Consider the following 22,281-nt stretch of genomic DNA (forward strand, 5'->3'; position numbering starts at 1 on the left):
CTTCTAAGACGCCTGTACTTGTGGTGGGGGCAAGGGGGTGACTCTGTCTACAAAAGTCACCAGAACTGCCAAGAGTCAGGACTCCCGCCTGGCGCCTCCGTTTCCCATTTCTCGCCCCTGAGTGCATGTGCTTAGTCAGACAGGCGTGTCTGACTCTTTGCAACCCCATGGGCTCCTCTGTCCATGGGATTCTCCGGGCAAGCATACTTGAGCGGGTTGCCGTGCCCTCCTCCAGGGGATCTTCTTACTCTTATAGTAATGGTTAATTTGATCACTCTGCCTCCTCGAGGAATAAACAAGTAATACTGAGTTTTCTTTCTTAAGTCAGAAAGGAATCACTGGGCCTCTCCCCCAGACCACATCTGCAACAGGGGTGTGTGCGCTCGTTCTGCTGTTCTTCTGATTGGTGTGGAAAGAAGATGCGGAACAGCTAAAATGAAACGTTTGTCCTGGGGCCCCCAGAACCCCGCGGTCTGCGATCCTGACCTAGTGACGCAGGACGACGGGCCCCCATCACATTCTTGCTACTACATCCTCAGAGCCACTCCCCAGACCCAGGGACAGTGCCCTTGGGCTGATACCCAGGGCCACAGCAACACCCGGGGTGAGGCCTCGGAGGTCCCTCAGCTCCAGGGCCGTGGGGTGGGGAGGTGGCTTCATGCTGAGGACGGACGGCGGTCCATCCTGGGAGGGATGGCGGTCCCTGTCTTTGAACGGAAACTGGGAAGACAGATTCTTTGCAAAGAGTCAGCAAAGGGAACATTTCCAAGACAGAAGAGTTCATGGGAGAAAGCATCTAAGCCCCTGGCACTGTGAGCTGAATTGGGTCCCCTCAGAGATGTGCTGTGGTCCTGACCCCCAGAACTTCAGAACGTGACCGCACGTGCAAACAGGCTCTTGGCAGACGTAAGCAGTTGAGACGCTGTCATGCTGGACTGGGTGGGCCCTCATCTAAGTATCCAGGCCCCGTGAAGACAGAGGATTGGGGTGACGCGTCCACAAGGGGTCCCCACAAACCACCAGAAGCTGGAGGGGGGAGGAAGGACCTCCCCTGGGGCTTCAAGGAAGCATGGCCGAGCTGCTGACACCCTCATCATAGGACTTATCCACAATGTGATGGGATCAACTTCTGTGGTTTCAAGCCATCTGGAGTTCGGGACTTCCTCACGACAGCCCTAGCAAGCTAGCACGGTGATTAAACAGAAGTCTGGAATCACCACCTGAGTCCCTGCGCCTCTCTTCAGGTGAGGGGCTGAGGCACCCAGGTTAAGTGAGTCAGCCAAAACCGCACAGCAACAGGAGTGGAGCCGGGTCTGGGGCTGAGTGCGGCCTGTGTTGCCGCCACACACCTAGCCCTCACTCACCCACCACCAGCTCCCGCACTTCCTTCCAGCGGATGTGGCTGCCCGTCTCGTGCAGCAGGGTCACGGTGATCCGTCTCTGGATGCCCTGCCGGGCACCAGGGAAGAGAACACGGTCAGTCGCGGGTAGGCCGGGCGGGGCGGGGTGAGTTGGGGGGCGGGGCGGGGTGGGGCCGGGGGCTGGGGGCGGGGCTCGGGGCAGGGGTGGGATGGGGGCTCGGGGCGGGCGGGCGGGGCGGCGAGGTCTCCGCACCTGGTGGAGCAGGAAGGTCCCCATGCACGGCATCCCGCCGCGGTGATCCACCACTGCGGGGATGTAGCTGGGAAAGAGGTGGCAGGTCTGAGGGCGTGCCCGGCCCCGCCGCGCGCTTAGCACAGACGGCCGGCCCCCGCGGCAGAGCAGAGGGCAGGGGAACCACCACCCGCTGCCCTAGGCCCCTCCTCCTCGCACATCACGCGGACCCCCGCTCAGCCCCGCGCGGGCAGCACGGCTCCGGACTCACTCGCCGTTGGCCTCCAGCTCGCAGATCTCGAAGTAGACCAGCAGGTCGTACTTGCAGTGACAGGGGCCCGGGCAGGGTCGCGTCAGCGTGCTGAGCTTGGTGGCCGGCACTGGGGGACCGGGAGAAAACGCGGGTGCAAACTGACCGCTCTCGGCTGAGGGCGCGCAGAGGAGGCGTGGAGCAGACCCCCAGCAGCGGCGAGAACACCGCCCTCCACGGGGAACGACCCCGGGGTACAGACGGGCCTTGGCCACCACCCGGGGGGGCGGGCGTGACTGAGGCTCATCCATTCCAGGCGGGAGGAGCCGGCAGCCCTACGTAGCTGGGCACAGGCAGTGGCTGGAGCCACACATGCTCTGAGGCCCCACAACCCACCCAGGACCCCTCGGCCATGCCAAGCACCTGCCTCCAGCACAGAGAGGCCCCAGCCCCGGGCCCCTGCCCTACACGTGCCGCTGCTCCCAACACACAGGCTCCGTGCCCCATGTGCCCAGCCACCTCTGCCCACAGCCCCTCTGCTATGGGTGCCAGGCGTGGGCTGACCTCCCAGGGCCCTTCCTCCAGGGACTTCCCGGGCTCGCCCACCTCCAGCCTTGCCCCCGGGAAGCAGCTTCCAGGCCGGCCTTTCCTCTAAGACCGTGTCCGTCCTGCAGGCTCAGTTCACAGGGCCCAGCCCCCTGGGAGCCTCCGGCCCTCATCCCCAGCCGCAGGCAGCCTCCTGGATGTCCCTCTGTGGCCCCCGCTCTGGCATGGAGTCCTGACTCCATGGGGCCTCCGGAGGGCCAGCGGAGGGGGTGGGCAGGGTGGTGCCAGGAGGCTAGGGGGCAGGGACGCCCCCGCAGGACTGCGCTCAGCCAAGGGCGGCTGGCCCACATGGGCACCCCTGCGCCCGGGAGAGCCCCACCTACCTGGCTTGGACAGCGGCATGACCCGTGGGAAGTGGCGGCGAGAGGGCCTCAGGGGGCTGTGCGGACAGAGGTGGGGGAGTGGGGAGAGTGACTGGGAGTGACTGGAGACTGGTGCCCCTCCCACAGGGCCTGGGAAGGTGCCCCTCCCACAGGGCCTGGGAAGGTGCCCCTCCCATGGGGCCTGGGAAGGCCTGACGCCGGGCCTCCACCAGCCGGGGAGGGGGCACCCTAGAACCCGAGACCCCCCAGGAGGCCCCAGGAGGCCCCGGGAATCTAGGCAGGCCCCTCCCGTCCCCAGGACAGGCGAGCCCTGGAACCAGCCCCTCCAGCCTGCTCTGCCAACACTCGCCCTGGGTCCCGCACATCAGCTCAGAGGGTGCCCGGAGGCAGCAACAAGGGGCCCCGAGGCCTGTGGGCTGCTCTCCCCACACACGGGGGTCCCACCCTGAGAGCTCCAGGCAGGGGAGGGAGCCGGGCCAGTCGCCCCCATCCCACCTGGGGGGGCGGAGGACTCGGGAGCAGGGCAGGTGGTTGCCCCCGCCAGCCCTGCATGGCTTCCCTGAGCCCCAGGACACGACCAAGGTTCTGACAGTGACCCTCTGAGACCCCTCCTCAGCCCCGTGGGGCCGTCTCTGACCCGCCCCGTGTCCGGCCGCAGACAGCTCCAAAGCCTGTCCAGGGCCTGTCCAGGGCCCAGCCGGCCTGCTGACCTGAGCACGTCCTTGCAGAGGGGCGGGAACGGGTGCTGCTGGTAGTGCCCGAAGACCTCGAACACGAGGGGCTGGCTCTTGATGTACTCGATGAAGGACTTGGTCACCTCCACCGCAATCTGGTCGGGGGGCGGGACGGACAGTCAGGGAGGGGAGAGCTCGGCCTCCGTGGAGCAGCCGGCACTGCAGGCCCAGACCAGAGAGCCCAGGGCTGACCTCGCCTGGGTCTGCCCAGCCTGCTCCTCCACATGCCCTGTGGACCCGCCACTGCGGGCCGGCCCAAGGGCTCTGCCCCCAGGACTGAAGGGCTGAGGGCCCCTGGGCTCAGCTGCTCTTTCAGATCACAGACCTGGAGGATGGGTCTCTGCGAGCCGGTCTGAACCCTCTCGGGCTCTCGTCCACTCGCCCGGCATTGTGGGTTGAACTGTGTACCCCCGGACCCGCCCACCACCCGCCACCCGCATCCCATGTGTTGAAGCATATATGTTACAGAAGGGTCTCCACAGAGGCGATCAAGCTAGAATGAGGTCGCCGGGGACCCCACAGGCCCAGTATTCTTTTAGGAAGGGGACTCTTGGGCATAAGCCCGCATGGGACACGATGTGAGGATCCTGGGGAAGGCGGCCGTCCACGAGAGGGTGGCAACTGGTTCTCGTCGCAGCCTCAGAGGGAGCGTGGAGCCCACCAGGCTCTCGGGCTTAAGCCTCTGGGGCTGAGGCGGGCAGCCCCTGGGCTGAGGGGTCCTGCTGGGCCACCAGGGAAGGAACCCACGCAGCGCCCTGGCAGAGCTGGCCCTGCCTCCCTGGCTTAGAGGCCACCGGAGCCCCTCGTCCCTGAGGGGCAGGATGGGCCACAGTTCACAGGGCCCTTCTGAGCCAGGCCGGGGTGGCTGCTCAGGGCATATCCACAGCTCAGGTCCAACTCACACTGGCCGCCTGGGCCCCGAGGCCTGGTGACCCAGTGGCTTCGGTCAGGGCCGTTTCCCCGCCTCAGAGCAGAGTCCCCTGCTCTCCTGACAGCCTGGCTCGAGTTGCGTGTTGAACCGTGTCCCCCTTGTCTGCCAGTTCTTCCAGGCTAGGGGTTCCTTGGCCTCTCCAGCTTCTGCCTGGCCACCCTGCAGCCCTCCACATGCCCTGCCCTGCCCCGCCTCGTCCCCAGGACCAAGCCAGGGTGACCTCGCTGGGCCCCAGACCCTTCACATCCACATTTGGCTGAGGCTCGCAACAGGGGCCCTCGGGGACTCTGGGCTGCCCCCACCCCCAGTCTTAAGCCCCCCAAAGCCCCTACTGCCCAGCAGGAGCACACGTGCCCCCGCCTGGCGTCCGAGGTCCTCTGTCCTCATGCCCAGTCCGGGGCTGGTGCTCAGGAGGAGAAGCTGGGACCAAGTAAAAGCAACTCGGGGGTTTCAGGGAGGCCCGCAGAGCCAGGGCCCCGGGAGGGTGGGTCGCGGCGGGGCGGGGGGCCCTGAGGACCCACGTTTTGGACGTGGTAGAAGCCGAGCGGGGGTCCCCTCCCCGTGTTCTTCAGGGGCTCCGTAGAGAAGGCCTCGTCATGGCGATGGATGAAGCTGCGAACCAGGAGGAGATGCTCGGTGGGTGCGGGGCCTGGGCACGGGCACCTCAGCCTCCGGGGGGCACCATGTGCCCCCGCCCCCCCCGCACCTTGCCAAGGCCCACCCGCACAGCCTGGGTAAAAGGCTCACTTGAACTGGCAGAAGATGTCGGCATATTCAGCGGATATGCTGGACGCCTGCAGGACGGTCACGCGGAAGGTGAAGGTGCTGCCCAGGCCGAGGTGGTCCAGGGCGGCGTCCAGGGGCCCGTCCAGGGCGGCTTTCTCAGGGCTGTCCAGGAGGCCTTCCGGGGTCACTGCTGCTGGGAGCCAAGGGCAGAGGGGCGTGGAGGGACCCGAGGTGCTGAGCCCGGGCTTGGGAACTGGCCTGCAGCACACATGCGGGCCAAGAGGCGGGCCGCGGGGACCCACCTGAACAGGTGTTGTTGTTGACCTCGTCGGCTGAGGGCCCGGAGTCTGCGGCCTGGCCCTGGCCTTCCACAATCCGCAGCTCCTCCTGGGAGGTCCCTGAGCGGGACATGCCCACCCCGGGGCAGGACTCGGCCTGGAACTGTGCAGGCGGGGGCAGGGTCGGACAGAGCGCTGCCGGGGACCCTGAGCGCCCACCCAGGCTCGCCCGTGCCGTGGGCCTACCCCTCCCCAGGCCTCGTTCCCAGGTTCTCAGGGCTATGTTAGTCTAGGAAGCGGGAAAGGAAGGTGGGACACATCTCTGGGGTTCAGCTCTGCCCCCACCCCAGCCAGGACCCCTTCCTCAGCTCCGTCCCCTCCCTCAGCCCCGCCCACCCGAGCCAGGACCCCTCTCTCAGCCCCGCCCACTGCTCCCCCTGCCTGGGCAGGACGCAGGGAGACTCTCCCAGCGGCTTTCAGGGCCTGGCCAACGCCCCCACCAGTTGCCCATATGGCCCCCACCGCCCCCACCCTGGGCCCTCCCTGCACTGCTGGACGCCCCGTGCCCCGCCTGTGAGGCCCAGCACTGACGACCTCTCTGAGAGGGACTGGGGGGCCCTGGGCCCAAGGCCTCAGAGCACCAAGGTTCAAGCAGCCGCCCGGGCTGGGGGCTCTTACCCGAGGGCAGGAAGGGCGCCTGCAAGGAAGACGCCGTCCTCCCCCCTCCCTGAGGCCCCGCAGGGCTGGGGGCCCGTCTGGTGGCATCTGTGGTCGTACCACTACCTTCTCAAAATGCTGGTCGTCAAAGGAGATTTTGGCTGTTCCCGACTGGCGGACGCCGGAGCCGTAGTCAGGGGCCTCCTCGTCGGCTGAAACAGGACAGAGCGGAGGGTCAGGCCCAGCTTGTCCCCAGGCGGGAGAGGGCATCCAGGCTGAGTGCTGGGGGGGGCGGGGTGCGGGGTGGGGGGGGCGACGTGGGAACCAGGTGGGGCTCCGACCCGCCTAGGGGCTCCCAGACTTGGCCAAGGGGCCCTGAATGACCAGGGCGTGTCCCGGGCACCCTGAAAGCCCACCTCTGCTGCCCCAGGGCCCAGCGGCAGCCACGTCATAGGCACAGCCGCTCTGAAGGGGCCATGAACTCCAACTTGTCAGAGCCAAGCTTTCTACCTCTGCCCCCCGTCAAGTCCTGCCCCCAGACTCAGCTGCTGCAGAAGAACCTAGGGTCTTCTGGATCCCCTTCCCCCTCCCCCAACACGCAGCTGGATACTCAAAGCCCCCACGCTCTCACACCCCATTCTCCCAGTGTGCAGGGTTCCCTACTGCCTGGGACAAAACCAAACCCTTCTCCTGCCACCTGAAGGCCCCTAGTCCTGGCCCCTCCAGGCCCCCAAGCCCCCAGCTCCAGCCACTCTGGCTGGACGCCACTGCAGGAGACTTCACAGACGCCAGGGGGCTCCGACCCTCTGTTCTGGGGCCCTGTGGGGGTGCGACCACCACCAGGATGTCCACGCCGGCTGCTTGAGGGCCCAGGGCTCTATCCCACCACCGCCCAGGGTCGGCAAGTGCACAGGAGGGCTCCTGCCACGGCGGGGGGACGCGGCAGGGATGACTGTCTCCTCCAGCTCAGCCACCACACGGGGGATGTCGGGTGTGGCCCAAACACACACAGCACCAACCTGTCTGTCTATGAAGCGGCCGGCAAGGTGGGCCTGCTCTACAGGGGCTGAGGGATCAGGAAGGGCCAGGAAGAGCCCGGGGAGGATGAGGCGTCAAGAGGGCCAGGGTGCCCTCAGGGGAGGAGGGCGGCACTGGATGCCCCAGCATCGCCATCACCTGGCTCGTCCCTAAAGCCAGCCCACCCCCAGGCTCCCCTTCTCAGCCGCATCCCCAGGGCCCTCAGCACCGTGGTCACACGGCTGGAGGAGCTGGAAAGAGCGCTTGGGATCGTGGGGAAGCGAGAGCCCGGCACAGGGGTCCAGACAGCCAGAGCGTGCGCTCACGGGCCACCCAGCGGGCGAGCAGGCCCCCCGTGCTGCTCACGCTCCGTGCCCCCGTCCCGGCCTGGGCCCTCGGCAGCCACACACAGGGCATCCAGGGTGCCCGGGCCAAGCCTCAGGGAGGGGAGGAAGAGGCCCGAGGAGATGCCGGGGGCTGGAGGCGGAGAAGGGAACGCTGGCCATCGCAGTAGAGGGACCCTCCAGCCGAGCAGTCCCCAACATGTCCTCCAAGCATCTCTCCACACTCCTTTCTAAGAAGCTTCACAGAGAACCCACTTTCAGAGGGGCAAACCCAGCAAACCCGAAGCCCTCCTTGGGGTGGTCGTCCCCAGCCCGGAGGGGCGGCCGGGAGGGGACTGGGCAGTGAGGCATCTGCTTCTCAGTGGGGGGCTGGACCAGCTGGCCGGCAGTGGGCAGGGGCTCACGGCCTCTGGGGAAACAGGTCTGCACCCGAGCGGCCACACACTCCAAAGGGGGCAGTGCTGGGGAGTCGGGAAGGCTGGGGGACCAAGGGCTGGAGTCTGCACACCCGTCCTGGGGCTGAGACCACGGTGGGGGCTTGGGGGGCACTTCTGCACCAGGGTGGGTCTGCAGGCTGCCTGGTGGGGGCCCCGAGCCGGAGGGGTTTCAGCCAGCCCCGGGCTCGGCCGGTGCAGCTCTGAAGGCTCCAGATGACCAGGAGGAGCCCCAGGGGCCCGAGCCGAGTGCCGGGCAGCAGGGCTTCTCTCAGGGAGAGACGGAGGAGGCTGGCTGCACGCAGACCACCACGCAAGGCTGCGGAGGCCTCCCCCAGCCCGGGGGCCCCGTCGGAGGAGGGACAGACCCCGCCCGGGCCGCCTGCACGCACCTGAGATGGCCTGCACGGCCACGCGCAGGAAGCCCTTCACCTCGCCCTTCTCGCTGACGACGGCCACGCGGTGCACCAGCGGCACGGGGTACAGCAGGTTGCTGAGGTACACGAAGGCCCTGGGGGAGAGGCCGCCATCAGCGCCGCCCACTGGGCACCGCGCCGGGCGGCGGCAGAGGCGGCAGGGCGGGCTCACGACACAGCACTGCGAAGCAGAGGGGAGCGGGCAGCCAGGCGGGGGCAGCCAGGGCGGTGGGGGCAGGAGCGGACAGGCAGTGGGGCGGGAGGGCGCGGAGGTGAGGGGGCGGTCTGAGCAGAGGACAGGGAGGAGGAGGGCTCAGCCTGCTTCAAGGAAGACGACCGGGGACCGCCTCGCTGACCTACGACCCTCACGCTGGCGCCGATGCCCCCCGTCTCCCCTGCCCATTTCCCAGGAGCCCCTGACACTCGCGGACCCCACAGAGGGCCTCAGATGGCGAAAGACGGCTCAGGGCTCCCTGTGAGCCTCTCCAGGAACACAAGGGGCGAGAGCTCCATGACGTCAGCCAGGGCCCCAGAGGAGGGCTGAACGGAGCCCTGAGGATGCCCCAGACGCAGCAGCGCTGCCTGGCACGGCCCCACCAGCCCCAGGGCCCAGAGCCCCCCTCTCCCGGCAGCTCAGCTGTTCACCCAGCTAGTGCCAGGACAGGCGGGCCAGAGGCCACGTCACCCCGTGGCACCCCCTCCCTGAGCCGGTCGACCTGCGGGATCTCACGGGCAGCGGAGGACACAGCCTGTGCTGCCCCGCGGGTGGGCAGGTGAGCACAACTCCCTTCCGTTCAGGGCGCCCTCCTTGCAGGGGACACCCCCCTCGTTGGAGGGATCACCCTCCTTGGGGACGTGCCCTCCTTGAGGTGTGTCCTCCTCGGGGGGACCCCCTTTGAGGGAGCACCCTGGTTTCCAGCTGTGCTCTGCCCTCCACTCCAGCCCAAAGGCACAGACCTGGCAACCCTGAGCTCTGGGGGTGGGGGGACTTCAGGGTGTGGTCCTGGCAGAGGGGCAGGATTTGGAGCCGGATGGTGGGAGGTGCTGGGGAGGAAGTGCAGGGGGTGGGGTGAGGGGGCCCAGGTGGGGACAGAGGTGCGGGCAGTTGAGGTGGGGGTCTGGGCAGTGGTCTGGGTGGGGTGGGGGCGCTAGGGGACAGGAGGAGAGGTGCATCGTCCATCGCCCCGCCCCTCATCCAGGCTGGGGTCACCGCTCTGCAAGGCCCGTGGCCGCAGGCTGGGGGCACGGCTGCCCCCAGGGCCCTGCGTCCCCTCTCTGGTGGGCTCCCGGCCTGGCCACCGCCGGCCTTCCCCTGGCAGAGATCAGGACCCTGCACGCCATCCTTGCTTGTTCCTCAGCTCTGCCTCGAGTCTCTCTGAAACCCATCACCCGGCCCATCAGCCCTGGCCTCCCTCCTCCTGTATGGTCTCCACGGCTGCCAGAGGGGACCTGAGACCTGAGCAGACCCCACCCATCGCAGCCTCAGAGCTCTTTGCATCCGACAGGCGCCCCAGCCCCTGCTGTGGGCCCAGCCCCGTTCTGGCCTCACACCCCAGTCTGTCTGCTCCCTCTGCACGGCCACCCACGTCTCAGCCTCCGGGCTGCTTTCTGCACAGCTCTACCCATTGGCCCGAATATACCAGTAGGCACAACCTCTGTTGACTGGTTTTGCGTTCTGGGCCCCCGAAGGCTGAGCTGGGCCCCAGGCGCCCCAGGGTGCAGCCTCCCAGGGCCTGCCATTGCAGCCCCCTGCCCTCCAGCAGGCGGAAGCCCCCTCCCCAGCACACGCCTCTCTGAGGACGCCCCGTGGCCTCTCCCTTCAGTGCGCTCGCTGGATGAGGGGCACCTCTGCCCAACCGGGGGCACGCGGGCACTAAGGCCCACTGCCCCGGCCACTACACAGGTAAGCAGAAGCCAGCAAGAGACGCTGGAGCCCGGAGAATGGAAGGCCTCACCCAAGTCGCAGAGGGCATCGCCCAGCACCCACCTCGGACAGGACGGGGAGCCTCCCCTCCCAGGCACCTGGGCTCCTGGCCCAGCTTCTCTGATGGAAACCGGGGGTGGAGGGTGGCGACCATGAAATGAGCCAAGTCACGGGGTCCAGAAGGGGAAGCACAAGGCAAGGACTCAGGCACAGAGCCGGCTCTGCTCCCCTGAGGCCCAGCCACCCCGTCCTGCCCCAGAGGGCTGCGGGGACTGGGTGGGGCAGCCCCCAGGTGTGGGGCCCAGTCAGCGCTGCCCTCCAGCCCTGCCTGCCCCTGGGCACAGCCTTCTGCAGAAAGCAGGGTCGGGAGACTTCCCGGAGCCCCAGGCGCTGGGCGGGGGGCCTGCCCAAACCCCTGCACCCTGCAGGGACCCACAGGAGGACCCACGGGGAGGGCACACCGCCTCGGTTGTGGGCTAGTGAGGGCACGATGCCTTCCTGAGGCAGAGCGTCAGGCTGTCCAAGGGCCACCAGCCAGGAGGGCCCTCTAGGCTCGGGGCCGCCTCCTGGAAGGCTCAGGGGGCAGCCCCCTGGGCGCTGGCTCCCGGCTCCCTGATGGCCTCTTGCAGCACCCTGCAGGGGACCCGGGACCACCCTGAGGGGCAATGAGAGGAAGGAGGTCAGCCCTCTTGCTCCTGAGCCCATGGAGGCCAGGCCCTAGGCAGTCCTAGGCAGTCACAGCAGGGCCGCGGCAGGCGGGCGTCCCTGCTCCCCGACGGCCCCGCGGCTGCACACGCCCCCTGCGGTCTCCAGGGGGCGCCTCCTGCCACAGGGCCCTCCCATCGAAGGGGGCCGCACCCCGTGAGTCCTAAGGCTCAAACCATCCCACTGGCAGCCTGCCACCGAAAGCTCCAGGGGAGAAACCATGTGTGACGGCCCCTGTGGGCCCACCCGGGCCGGCGCTGGAGCCCCCAGCACCACGCAGCAGGCGGCGGGGTCCCCTCTACTCAACCTCAACACAGACATTGGGGCTCCCTCCTCAACGGCATGCCTCAGCTGGACTGGGGGCGTTGTCTTTCTAGGGGCTCAAACACAGCACCGGAGGTCTAAGCAGTGGTGCTGGGGCTGGCGAACCACAGCTTCTGCAGCCCGTCTCGCAGGTGGAGACGGACGCCCAGGCACAGCAAGGCTGGGGCTCGGCTGGGGCGGGACCAGGCCGGCTCTGGGGCAGCTCCTGGCTGTGGGCGCCGCACCCCAGCGCCCACCGGCTTACTCAAGGTTCGTTAGGCAAATCAAGTCTTTCCCGATCTCCGGGGTTTCCCCGCATCGGAAAGCAAAGAAAACCCAGACGCTTAGGGTGTGGTAAACAGCAGGGCTGGGGGCTTCAAGGGCCCCCCTGGCTGGAGGTTGGGGTTTCACAGAGAAAAAGACGCCCGAGTCCACGGCCACGCTCGCCCTCTCTGAACCTCACTGCCGGCCGTGGGGGGCTCTGGTCCCCACACTTCTGGGGGTACCAGGCAGGTTCGCACACGTATCAGACGCAGCCCTGGGCGAGGGCTTCCAGAGGGCACGGCAGCCTGGCGGGACCCTCTCTTCTAGCTGCCCCTCGCCCCAGGACGATGACACCACCTTTACCCCGAAGGGACCCCCGGGCCTGGCAGCCCCTGCCCCTGGTGCCAGCACCAGCCTCGAGGGTCAGGGCAGGAAGACCCCAGGCCCACCCCGACTGACGTGGATGGGAGAGGGTGGGGCTTGAGGGGTAGAGGCCGGGCCCTCCAGACGCCCAAGTGAACGGCAGCGCCCACCACCCCAGGGGCCGGAGCAGCCTGGCCCTGTGAGGAGGACCCCACCGGCCACGGTGCGCCCACCCGCACACGGTGGCCTGACGCCTTGCTGGAGACCACTCGGGCTGAGCAGCCTGGCCCGCAGAGCACACCCAGGGAGCTCGGCCTCACCGGCCCAGCGCTTTTCTGCCCAGAATCCTGGATCCTACACTTAGTAGGGGGCACCTGTCCTCCTTCCCCGGGACCGTCCATCCCAGACGGTCAGCCCCTCACCTCCTCTCTCTGCGGCTCCCCTGCCCAACCCCCTTCTGAGAGCGAAGGTCCAGGCGGGGAGGATCTCGGGGGAGACTGAGCCCTCAGGCCCACCTCCTCACCCTGGGCCAGCCCACCCCACCCCCCAGCGCAGCGGCACGCAGGCTGACCCTGGACTCGGAGCAGGCCCCCGCCGGGACCCCGTGCTCGGAAGCGAGGGCACCTTGAAGCAGGCTGAGACCCGCCAGGGACAGAGGGGGCGGCAGAGGTGGGGGCCGGGGCGGAGCGTGGGGGAGCGGAGGAGGCGGCGCTAACCACGAGATTGGTGAGGTGCAGACGCATGCTGGGGCCACGGAAGCCTTTCCGGAGGGAGGCAAGAGTGGGCGCCCCAATTTCGCTTAAGCTTTGGAGAGAGAGCCAGCGGCTACCAGAAGGATAAAGGGAACCACACACGGGTCCTTCTCAGGGCTGGGCCTGCACAGCTGCTGCGCGGGAAAAGCCAATTCTTGCCAAACCAGAAAAATCAGGACGTTTCCAAATGAAGCCCCTCGCAGACGGCCGCGTGGGGAGCTGGCCTCTCGCGCGGCTTTGGTTTTGGTTGTTTCGTAACATCCCAGATCACGGGGGGAGTGTGGGAAGGACCCAGCTCTTTCTGGCTGAGACTGCAAGAACCCACCCCCATTTCTCCCAGTGACCCCACACCTGCCTGACACCCAGCTGCCCTGGCCTGTGCAGCCGGGCTTTCTGAGAGGCCGCATGGGGCCAGCCCCGGGGGTCACACCTTCGCTTGGGTCAGTAGGGCAGGAAGCTGGGCTGGAGCATCTCAGGAGAGAGCCAGGGGGCCAGCAGCCCCCACTCAGGGAGACCGAGTCAGAATAAATCCGCGACCCCCTGGAGAGAGCCTGCTTCCTTCCCAGAGGAACCAGAGGGCTTCCACTTCAGCAGCTGCACCCAAAGGCTCCCATAACAAACCCCGTTATCTGGGGGCCAGCCTCGCCACCGCTTCAGCACTGGCGCTCCAAGGTCAAGACTTCCAAAACCTCCCCTGAGCCTAGCCCAGGAAGCAATCCCAGACTCCTACAAAGGTTGCTGTTGAAGCTATCTTCCACCTCAGCAGACACAGAATGCGTAAATTCAGTCTCTGTGAGCCGAGGTTTCTAGACCTCTCCTCCTGGCTTCTGTTCCGTGTGACAGAAACACAGATGGACTGTGCTTGCCCCGTCCGCCCGCAGGCGAGCCCTGAGCCCCTCCTGGACCTGGTCTCTCTCCCGTCTGGAACCCTTAATCCCTGCCTCTCCTCCACGAAAGGGCACCTCCCCGGAAGGCACAAGGCCAGGAGCGTGTCTCCAGTGCTGACGGCCTGAAGGTCAGGAGGGATGGGGTGGTCTCGGTCTTAGATGGAGACTGGCTCAGAGAGAGGCCAGGCTGCCCAGGGCTTCAGAGGGAGGCCCTCCCACTGCCAGGCTCAGCCCTTCCTTCAAGACCCCCCTGCCCCCCGACGGCCTCCTCCAGGTTCTGCTCCTCTTCCCACGATGGTGGCTGGGGGGCACTGGGAGCAGACCCGGACCCTCTGTCTCTTTTGGAAAACAGCAGAAGGAGGGACAGCAGCCTCAGCTGATGGGCGAGGGGACGCAAGGATGCCTGCCCCCACTTTTCCAAACGTCCCGAGCCCCCTGCACGGGGGTGGGGGCTCCCCCCGGGGTTCCAGAGGCCTCTCTGCAGAGACAGGCCCCCCTGCGTGGAGCCTGTGCCCCGGGGCGTCCTGCCTCCTCTGTCACTGGCCCCCACCCTCCCCGGCTGGCCTCCCCGGGACGGCCAGGGGCGCACTCGCGGCCTCACTCGCTCCCCAGGGAGGCCAGCCCTTGCCTGCCCCCGCGCCGGAGCGGCGCCCTGCGGTGGCCCACGGTGCCCACAGCAGTGCTCCTGTGCAAAAGAGCTGGTTCCTTCCCAGCATGCCGTCCTCAACCTCACCAACCTTCCTACTAAACTGAACAGGGGGGGCCGGTCGTAAAACGGGTCCCGGCCGTCGCACAGCACGTGCTCCGGAAAGACGTCGTCCTGCAGGTCCTCCTCCTCCTCCTCCTCCTCCTCCTCCTCCTCCCCCACGCTCTGCTCCTCGGCAGGCTCGGTGGCGTCGGAGTCGGGGCTCGAGAAGGTGGGGGAGGGGGTGAGAGCAGCCATGCGCTCGCTCATGCATGTGTTGAGAAGAGGGTAGCTGTTGCAGCCAGAGACGACTGAACTGGGGTTAGTGCGACAAGACAGAGAGAAGTTAACACCGGCTCCTCGGGGGCGGCGGGGTGGGGCGGGCGGGCGGCCGCGTGTGGCCCGGCCGACACAGAGACCACCGAGGGCACCGTCTCCAAAGACGAGGTGGCCCAGGCGCGCCGTCCCCAGGCGTGGACACGCACACCCGCCCGTGGGGACGGTGCGCAGCCCCGAAGGTCCCGGCACGTCCTGGCAGGCATGGTCCTGGCCGGGCATGGACGAGGTCTTGGCCATACTGAAGCCTCAGAAACCACGCCCCGCGGGGGGCAGGGGCTGGGTGCAGCCCCTAGCCCAGGAGGCAGGAACAACAGGCGTGGACTCTGGGCTCTGGGAGCACTCACGCCCCACCGCTGACCCAGAAGGCCCGACCAAGCCCCATTCTCACCCATGGACAGGTGTCGCCTGAGGGCTATGGCCCCGAAGCTGAGGTGGGTGGCAATGCGGAGACCCCCTCCCCATCAGCGCCCGCTGGTGTGTGGAGAGGATGATGGGGTTGGGGGGGGGACTCAGACCAGGGAGCACCAGGGTTGGGGATTCGGGATGGAGGAGGGCCAGCACCCGCCTCGTGTCAGGGCCAGGGCCCAGGCCCCCGCCACCCACCAGTCTCCCAGTCACCCACCAGTCTTCTCCCAATCTCTCAGCCCGGTCCAGAGGCAGACACCCACCTGCCCACCAGCCGGAACCAGGGGAAGCGGTCGTAGAAGGGGTCTCCTCCGGTCACCACGTTGTCACAGTCCTCGATGATGCTGGAGGGCACCTCGGCCGCCCGGTCATACATCTCCCGCATCAGGTCTAGCCGCTGCCTGCGGGGCAGAGGTCAGCGTGGGCCCGGGCAGACCGTCCTGCTCAGGGTTGCCCTCGGCTCAAGCACGTTTGCCGGACAGACCCTCCACAGTCCTCGGAATCGGCTGACCGTGAGCAAGGGGCTTGCGGTTCAACACACGTTCACCACACACTTCTGTTAACCCCAGCGACGCTGCAGGGTGTCAGCAGAGGATGCGGCTGGGGCCAGCCAGGGTGGGGGGGGGACCCGGACTCGAGCACGGAGCCCCGGGAGCTGCTGAGCGAAGGGCGAGTTGTGATAGGACACGAGGAACAAGGCATTTCCCAAGTCATCAGCCTGGAAGACCAGCAGGCCGTGGGAGAGACACCCGCGAGGGATATTTCCCTCGGGGGGCCCAGGTGCAACAGGAAGGGCCTGGGGGGTCATTCATCTTCCAGGAGTGGCTGCAGCTTGGAGGCCAGGAGCAGGTGCGCCTGCAAACATCCATGGTTGGTGTGCAAGTGCCTGCGTTTGAGGGTGAGCGGGACCACGTGTGTGAACGTGCGTGGCTGCACGTGTGAGTGCGTCTGTGTTCTTAATTTCCTGTGTCTCACAGTGTTCTGATGTCTCTGGGGCCTCACTGCCTGGGAAGACCCTTCCCCCACAGCGAAGACCCCCTTACCCGGCCCAAGCCCACTCAACCAGCCAGTTCCCCTGCCCTAATCTCCGGGTGCAGGGCCAGGCCACCAGGCAGCCCCTGCCCCAAGCCTCCAGCACTGTTCTAACCGGCCGGTCCTCACCGTTCACCTTGTCCAGCTGTGCCCACGAACGCCTCGAAGAGGCCATAGTGAGACCCCCCTTCATCCCCGACAGCCCTGCACCTCCCCTGCATGCAGGTGTCCCTCCTTCCAGGGGAAGCTGAGCAACAGTAAACTTTTCTCCTGAGGCAAAGCCCCGCCCAGTCACCTTCACCCAGGAAGAGTCAGGCGCATGTGGCAGGGTGGGCGCGTGGGGCCCTGGAGGCAGAGGGGAGGGCAGACTGGCCGTCCTCAGGGGACCCGCCCTGCCCTCCGCCATGCCCAGGCTCCGCCCGAGGCAGAGGAGCACCTGCCTTCCTCCCCCCAGCACCTCCCCCACCCCTTCCTCCAGCTTCAGCCTGGCTTTGGCAGAGCAGAACACAGATCCCTTCATAAGCCTGGATCCTGCGTACTTCCTTCCAATTTAAAAAGACACTGAAACAGGAAAACTAGCCGCCAGACATCCGCGTTCACTCCGCTTCCTACGCACCTGAGTTTCTCCAGTGTCCAGTAGTGGGTGGCCCCGTTCTTCTGGTCTTGGACCTCCACGGCCACGATGGTGCGTGGGAAAGGGCGAGTCTCTCGGTCTTTGGCGGCCTCCGGGGGCAGCAGGTCAGGTGGCAGCGGGGAGTAGAGTGTGTCCGTGAGGAGGACAAACTGGAACTGGACCTGTGCCCGGTGAAGATGACACCTGTCAGCCCCTGGAGGTGGAGCCCAGCCCCAGAATAGCCTCCTTCCTGCAGCTGGAGAGGAAGCTCCACTACCCCCGCGCTCCAGCCTGCCTACGCGCTCCCCTTGGTCAGCACTGGCCTCCTTTCAGCCTAGGGAGGCAGAGCCGCTCAGCTGGGGGTCCTACGGGGCTGGAAAGGTGCCCACGGCAGACGGTGCAGATGGCATGGTGGGGGCTTGGCATAGCAGGACGTGGGGCGTGGCGTGTAAGGGACATGGCATGGCAGGGTCATGGCAGGGTGTGGCGTGGTGTGGCATGGCAGGGCCTGCTATGGGCTGTGGTGTGGCATGGCGAGGGCGTGGCATGAGCCTGCCATGCATGACAGGGGTGTGGCGTGGGCGTGGCATCAACGTGGCTGCATGGGCGTGGCGGGGGCGTGGCAGGGCAGGGCATGGCATGGCGGGGGCGTGGCATGGTGAGGCCGGCCCACCTTCTTCTTGAGCTCCACGCTGATGGCGTTGGCCTCCTTGAGGAAGATGGCGTTGCCCCACAGCAGGTCCCGCAATGATGTGAACTGGTACCACTTCCACTTCCGGAAGGCCCACAGTGCCAGCTCGCACTCTCGCTCGGTCCACTGGACTGTGCGGAGAGGCAGGCCCGGTCGATGGGGGCGGGGGTCTCAGGGCCCCCAGGGTCACACCAACTGTCTGGGTGCTTGGGAAGGGATTGGGCAGGGAGAGCTGCCTCGGGGAGCGGCCCTCGGGCCCCAGAGGGACCGCCGCACCCCCGCCGTGAGCTCGAGGGCCTGAGAGTCAGGCCGGAGCTCAGCAAGGACTGGGGGCAGCAGTGGGGCAGGGGCAGGAAAACGGGCTGCGGCCTGGCACCCTGCCCTCCACCCAGGTAGACGAGTCCAGACAAGGGTGTCCAGGTCACATCCGCGAAAGGGCCAACCAGCTGACCCAAGGCTGAGCTGGATGTGAACCCTGCCTGCGGGCGGTCCTCCGCCCAGCAGCTGCGGTCAGCAGTGGGCCGCCCAGGCAAACGCTCCCAAACCGAGCAGAGACCTTGATCCGGGAGGAGCGCTAGCGCCCCTCGGGCAAGACAGGCCGGGTGGACGCAAGGTGCCCGCACGGGACCCCGCCCCGTCCTCCTCGTGCTCCAGGCTGCCTCCCCCAGAACTGCACGTGTGTGCGCAAGTGTGTATGTGTGCGTGCACAGGTGCCTTCCTGCTGCAGCACAGCCTCCCAAATCCTGCCTGCAGATCGGGGTCCCCCGGGCAAAGATGAAGACCAGCCGACCTGCAGGGAGTGGCTCCAGGCCCATCTCCTCAGGGAGACCCCTCCCCAGCCCCAGGCAGGCCCCACTCGCCCCTGCGCCGGACACGACCCCTCACCTTCGTCCTCCGGCTCCTCCTCCTCCTCGTTCACCTCGGGATAGTACCTGGAGTCCATCTGCTTCTGCAGGGCCTCCAGTTTGCTCTCGTAGTCCTGGGCACAGAAGCGCGCCTGTGGCTCCACGCGGAGACCAGCCGCCTGTGGCCCTCCCCGCCGGACACGGCCCCCCCGCGCCAGCTCCGGAGGCTGAGCGAAGGGCTGGGGGAGCGGGGACCCGGGGTGGGGGCGCCTCACCAGCCGCTGCTGCTCCAGCAGGTAGGTGGCCTCCTCGCGCTCCCGGCGGTACTGGTCCTCCAGCTCCTGGAGCCTGTAAGAGCAGTGCGTGAGTGTGGGGCGTGGGGCGGGCGGCAGGGGACTGGGAGGGGCAGTCCCGCCCACCTCTGCTCCATCTCCTGCTTCATGTCAATGCCCTGCTTCTCCAGCAGCTCGCGCTGGGCGAAGGCCCAGTCCACGGGCTCGGCCGGCGTCTCTGCGCAGGGCGTGCGCTCGCGCTCCTGACGCGCCTGCTCAGGGTGGTTGAACCGGAACACGTGGCTCTTGCCCATGATGATGCGGTTTCCTGGGGGACGGGGACAGGGCCGAGGCCCGAGCTGGAGAAGCTTTGGTCTGGGGGGCCTCAGGGGAGGGGAGGGGAAAGGGGAGGAGTCCCCCCGGGGTCCCAGCGTCACCCTCCACAGGGGGCCCCCAGTTGTCCAGGAGCCAGCCCACTGTCTCCTCTGACCAGCATCCCCCTCACCTGTCCCCTGCGGGATGGCCTCCTCCCCTACCAGGACCTGAACGAGAGCCTCCTCATGCTCCCTGAGCCTCCCCTGGGCCCCGCTCCTCCCAGCAGCAGTGATGTTTGAGAATAGTCGTGGGGTGTCTCCACCATCCCATCCTCTCCACAACCCCGCACATGCAACTCCCAGGACAGCCTGGCCTCCTGTCCCATGCCCTGGGCCCGGCACCCCCCATCTGAGGGCTAAGCTTGGCCCCTCTGCCGGGCACTTCCCTTCCTGGCTGTCCCCTGAATGGCAGCAGAGCAGGGGCCGGCATGTTTCCAGAGCCAGGCTCCACCCTGTCAGCAGGACCCTCCCAAGGCACACAAGTGCCCCCAGGGCAGTGCCAGCCATCCCGGGACTATCCTGCCTGGAGGCAGGGGTCTCTATGAACCGCCTAGTTTCCTTCTGACTTTCTCCAGGAATCACAGCTCTACTCTGGGGCATGCAAACCCGGCTCAGTCCCACTCCCCACAAGAGGCCCCCAGCCTGCAGGCAGCTCCTCCTCCAGCCCCTGAGTTCCGCTCCCCTCCCAGCCTAGGCCCTGCCCTGAGCCTGCAGGCACTGATCCTGAAGTGACACGGGAGACAGAAACTGCTCTCTGGACCTGACCTTGCCTGGCTCAACCAAGCGAGGATGCCGGCCACGGGCGGCCCCATTAGGCCCCTGGGTCCAGGATGTGTGGTGCGTCCCCCTTCAAAGCATGCCAGGACCATAAAGGCACGGAGGGCCGTGTGGAGCAGCCAGAGAGGTCTGGATGTCAGGCTGGGGTGTGCCCTCTGTAACCCCAGCTGGGGCAGAGGGACAGTCCCTTCGTTCTTAGCAGAGTCACCAGAAATGGTGACACGACGGTCTGTCTTATGTGTCAGCGGAGCCAGGGAAAGTGCCCTCGTTCACAGCAAAGTCACCCAGACACAGTGATACAACAGTTTGTCTTATGTGTCAGTTCTGCTGGGGTGCAGAGCCAGGGAAAGTCTCTTCGTTCTTAGAAAGTCACCTGGACAGAGTGACATGACAGTCCGTCTCATGTGTCACCCAGACACGGTGACATGACAGTCCATCTCGTGTCACCTGGACATGGTTACATGACAGTCCGTCTCATGTGTCAGGTGACATGACAGTCCATCTCATGTTTCACCTGGACACAGTGACATGACAGTCCATCTCATGTGTCACCCAGACGTGGTGACATGACAGTCCGTCTCATGTGTCAGGTGACATGACAGTCCGTCTCATGTTTCACCCGGACATGGTGACATGACAGTTCATCTCATGTGTCACCCAGACACGGTGACATGACGGTCTGTCTCACGTGTCACCTGGACATAGTAACATGACTGTTTCATGTGTCACCCAGACACGGTGACATTACAGTCTGTCTCGTGTGTCACCCAGACACGGTGACACAACGTCCTTCTCATGTGTCACCCAGACACGGTGACATGACAGTCCATCTCATGTGTCACCTGGACATAGTAACATGACTGTCTCATGTGTCACCCGGACACGGTGACATGACAGTCCATCTCGTGTGTCACCCAGACATGGTGACATGACAGTCTGTCTCATGTGTCAGGTGACATGACAGTCCATCTCGTGTCACCCGGACATGGTTACATGACAGTCCGTCTCATGTGTCACCCAGACACGGTGACATGACAGTCCGTCTCATGTGTCAGGTGACATGACAGTCCGTCTCATGTTTCACCCAGACATGGTGACATGACAGTCCGTCTCATGTGTCACCCAGACACGGTGACATGACAGTCCGTCTCATGTGTCACCCAGACACGGTGACATGACAGTCCGTCTCATGTGTCACCTGGACATAGTAACATGACTGTCTCATGTGTCACCTGGACACGGTGACATGACAGTCCATCTCGTGTGTCACCCAGACACGGTGACATGACAGTCCGTCTCATGTGTCACCCGGACAAGGTGACATGACAGTCTGTCTCATGTGTCACCCGGACAAGGTGACATGACAGTCTGTCTCGTGTCACCCGGACATGGTGACATGATGGTCTGTCCATGTGTCACCCAGACACGGTGACATGACAGTCTGTCCATGTGTCAGCTTGGCCAGGGAGCGGACCCAGTGGTGTGCTCGGGCACTGATGTAAGTGCTGCTGGGGTGGGGGAACGTCTGTAGCTGAGGTGGCACCTCCAATCACGTGACCTCAGGACAGGAGACCACCCACAGGATGTGATGGGCCTCGCCCCTTGGGAAAAGGCCTTAAGAGCTAAACAGAGACGTCCCTGAGGAGAAAGTTTCACCTGCAGATTGCAGACCTGTCTGTCCAGCCCCCACTACCTCCCGAGCCAATTCCATGGAATAAGTCCCTCGGTAGATGGGTAGACAGATACAGCAGTATATACACGTCTGTGTGTGTGTGTACATACATCTTCCTCCTGCATGTTTTATAACACCAGGGCACGAGGCCCAGCCAGGGGGCCAGGGTGTGGGGGTCGTGCAGCCCACACCCCGGTGGCTGCTCTACCAAGGCTCCCCGCCATCCCGCCAGGGCTCTGGGACAGGGCCCCTCGTGGAGTTCCACCTCAGCGCTGCCGCCAACAGCCTTCAGCCCACCACCTCCAACCCTACGGTGCAGCCGGGGTGCCTATGAGCTGGCCAGGTGCCTGCAGCCCCACAGCCTGGGAGCAGGGGTGCATAGGCGTGGGGAGTGGGGCGACCCCCCCCACCACTGTACCTGACCGCAGGACGCTGGGCTCCGTGACTTTCTTGCCATTGACATAGGTGTCCGCCCCTTCACAGGGCTCTAGGGTCACCACAGCTACAGGACAGGTAAGGGACAGAGAGGAGGACTGTGAGGGGCTGTCACCATGGCTGTTTCACTGAGTCCAGCAAACTGGACTCAGTGCGAGTCCAGCAAGCTCTCAGGGTGGAGGGGGGCTCGACCCACCTGGGCACCTGGCACCCAACTGTGGCCCCCCACAGGTGCCTCCTTTCTGCGGCACCTCGACTTGGCCTCAAAGAAGCCGGTGGGGCATCTCAGCCCCTCACAGGCAAGGGAGGTGACACCCAGCAGGGAGGCTCTTGGACCCCAAGTCAGAGCCAGGGAGGCCATGCCGGGCACCCACCCTGCCCTACGGGGTCTCCAGGAGGGACGGTGCTGGAGTCCCAGAGCCCCTCCTGTCTTTGTGTCTACCCCCCGAGGGCAGGGAGAGCTTTGGGGACAGAATTGTGGGAGAACCAATGTCCTCAAAACAGCTTACGGCCACCACCCTGAAGTGGCCCGATCACAGAGAGGTCAGTGGTCTGCAGCCCCGAGGCTGGCCAGATGCCCACCAGGGAGCGTGCACTGAGCTTGGGGGCCATGGCCGCTGTGACAGCAGGTACC

The 22,281-nt window shown here is 66.1% G+C and overlaps 1 protein-coding gene across 23 annotated transcripts in view; it reads right to left on the bottom strand.

The window, feature by feature from the left end:
- The window catches only part of KIF1A (kinesin family member 1A), an 87,054-nt gene that overhangs the window by 21,196 nt on the left and 43,577 nt on the right, over window positions 1-22,281 (bottom strand). For 13 of the 23 annotated variants that reach the window (XM_061412895.1, XM_061412894.1, XM_061412893.1 and 10 more), the window contains 17 exons: window positions 21,631-21,714; window positions 18,537-18,717; window positions 18,393-18,465; window positions 18,158-18,251; window positions 17,255-17,403; window positions 16,585-16,763; window positions 15,200-15,337; window positions 8,286-8,404; window positions 6,225-6,310; window positions 5,466-5,604; window positions 5,185-5,353; window positions 4,959-5,049; window positions 3,483-3,601; window positions 2,773-2,828; window positions 1,865-1,973; window positions 1,615-1,681; window positions 1,365-1,449 (listed from right to left, as the gene is read on the bottom strand). In XM_061412895.1, coding sequence (XP_061268879.1) covers window positions 1,365-1,449; window positions 1,615-1,681; window positions 1,865-1,973; window positions 2,773-2,828; window positions 3,483-3,601; window positions 4,959-5,049; window positions 5,185-5,353; window positions 5,466-5,604; window positions 6,225-6,310; window positions 8,286-8,404; window positions 15,200-15,337; window positions 16,585-16,763; window positions 17,255-17,403; window positions 18,158-18,251; window positions 18,393-18,465; window positions 18,537-18,717; window positions 21,631-21,714 — 1,938 coding nt within the window. Of the gene's footprint in view, window positions 1-1,364; window positions 1,450-1,614; window positions 1,682-1,864; window positions 1,974-2,772; window positions 2,829-3,482; window positions 3,602-4,958; window positions 5,050-5,184; window positions 5,354-5,465; window positions 5,605-6,224; window positions 6,311-8,285; window positions 8,405-14,244; window positions 14,509-15,199; window positions 15,338-16,584; window positions 16,764-17,254; window positions 17,404-18,157; window positions 18,252-18,392; window positions 18,466-18,536; window positions 18,718-21,630; window positions 21,715-22,281 lie in introns of all 23 variants that reach the window. The other 10 variants (XM_061412874.1, XM_061412876.1, XM_061412873.1 and 7 more) reach the window with 1 other exon arrangement.

This window comes from Bos javanicus, chromosome 3 (assembly GCF_032452875.1).
Source record: "Bos javanicus breed banteng chromosome 3, ARS-OSU_banteng_1.0, whole genome shotgun sequence".
Lineage (NCBI taxonomy): Eukaryota > Metazoa > Chordata > Mammalia > Artiodactyla > Bovidae > Bos > Bos javanicus.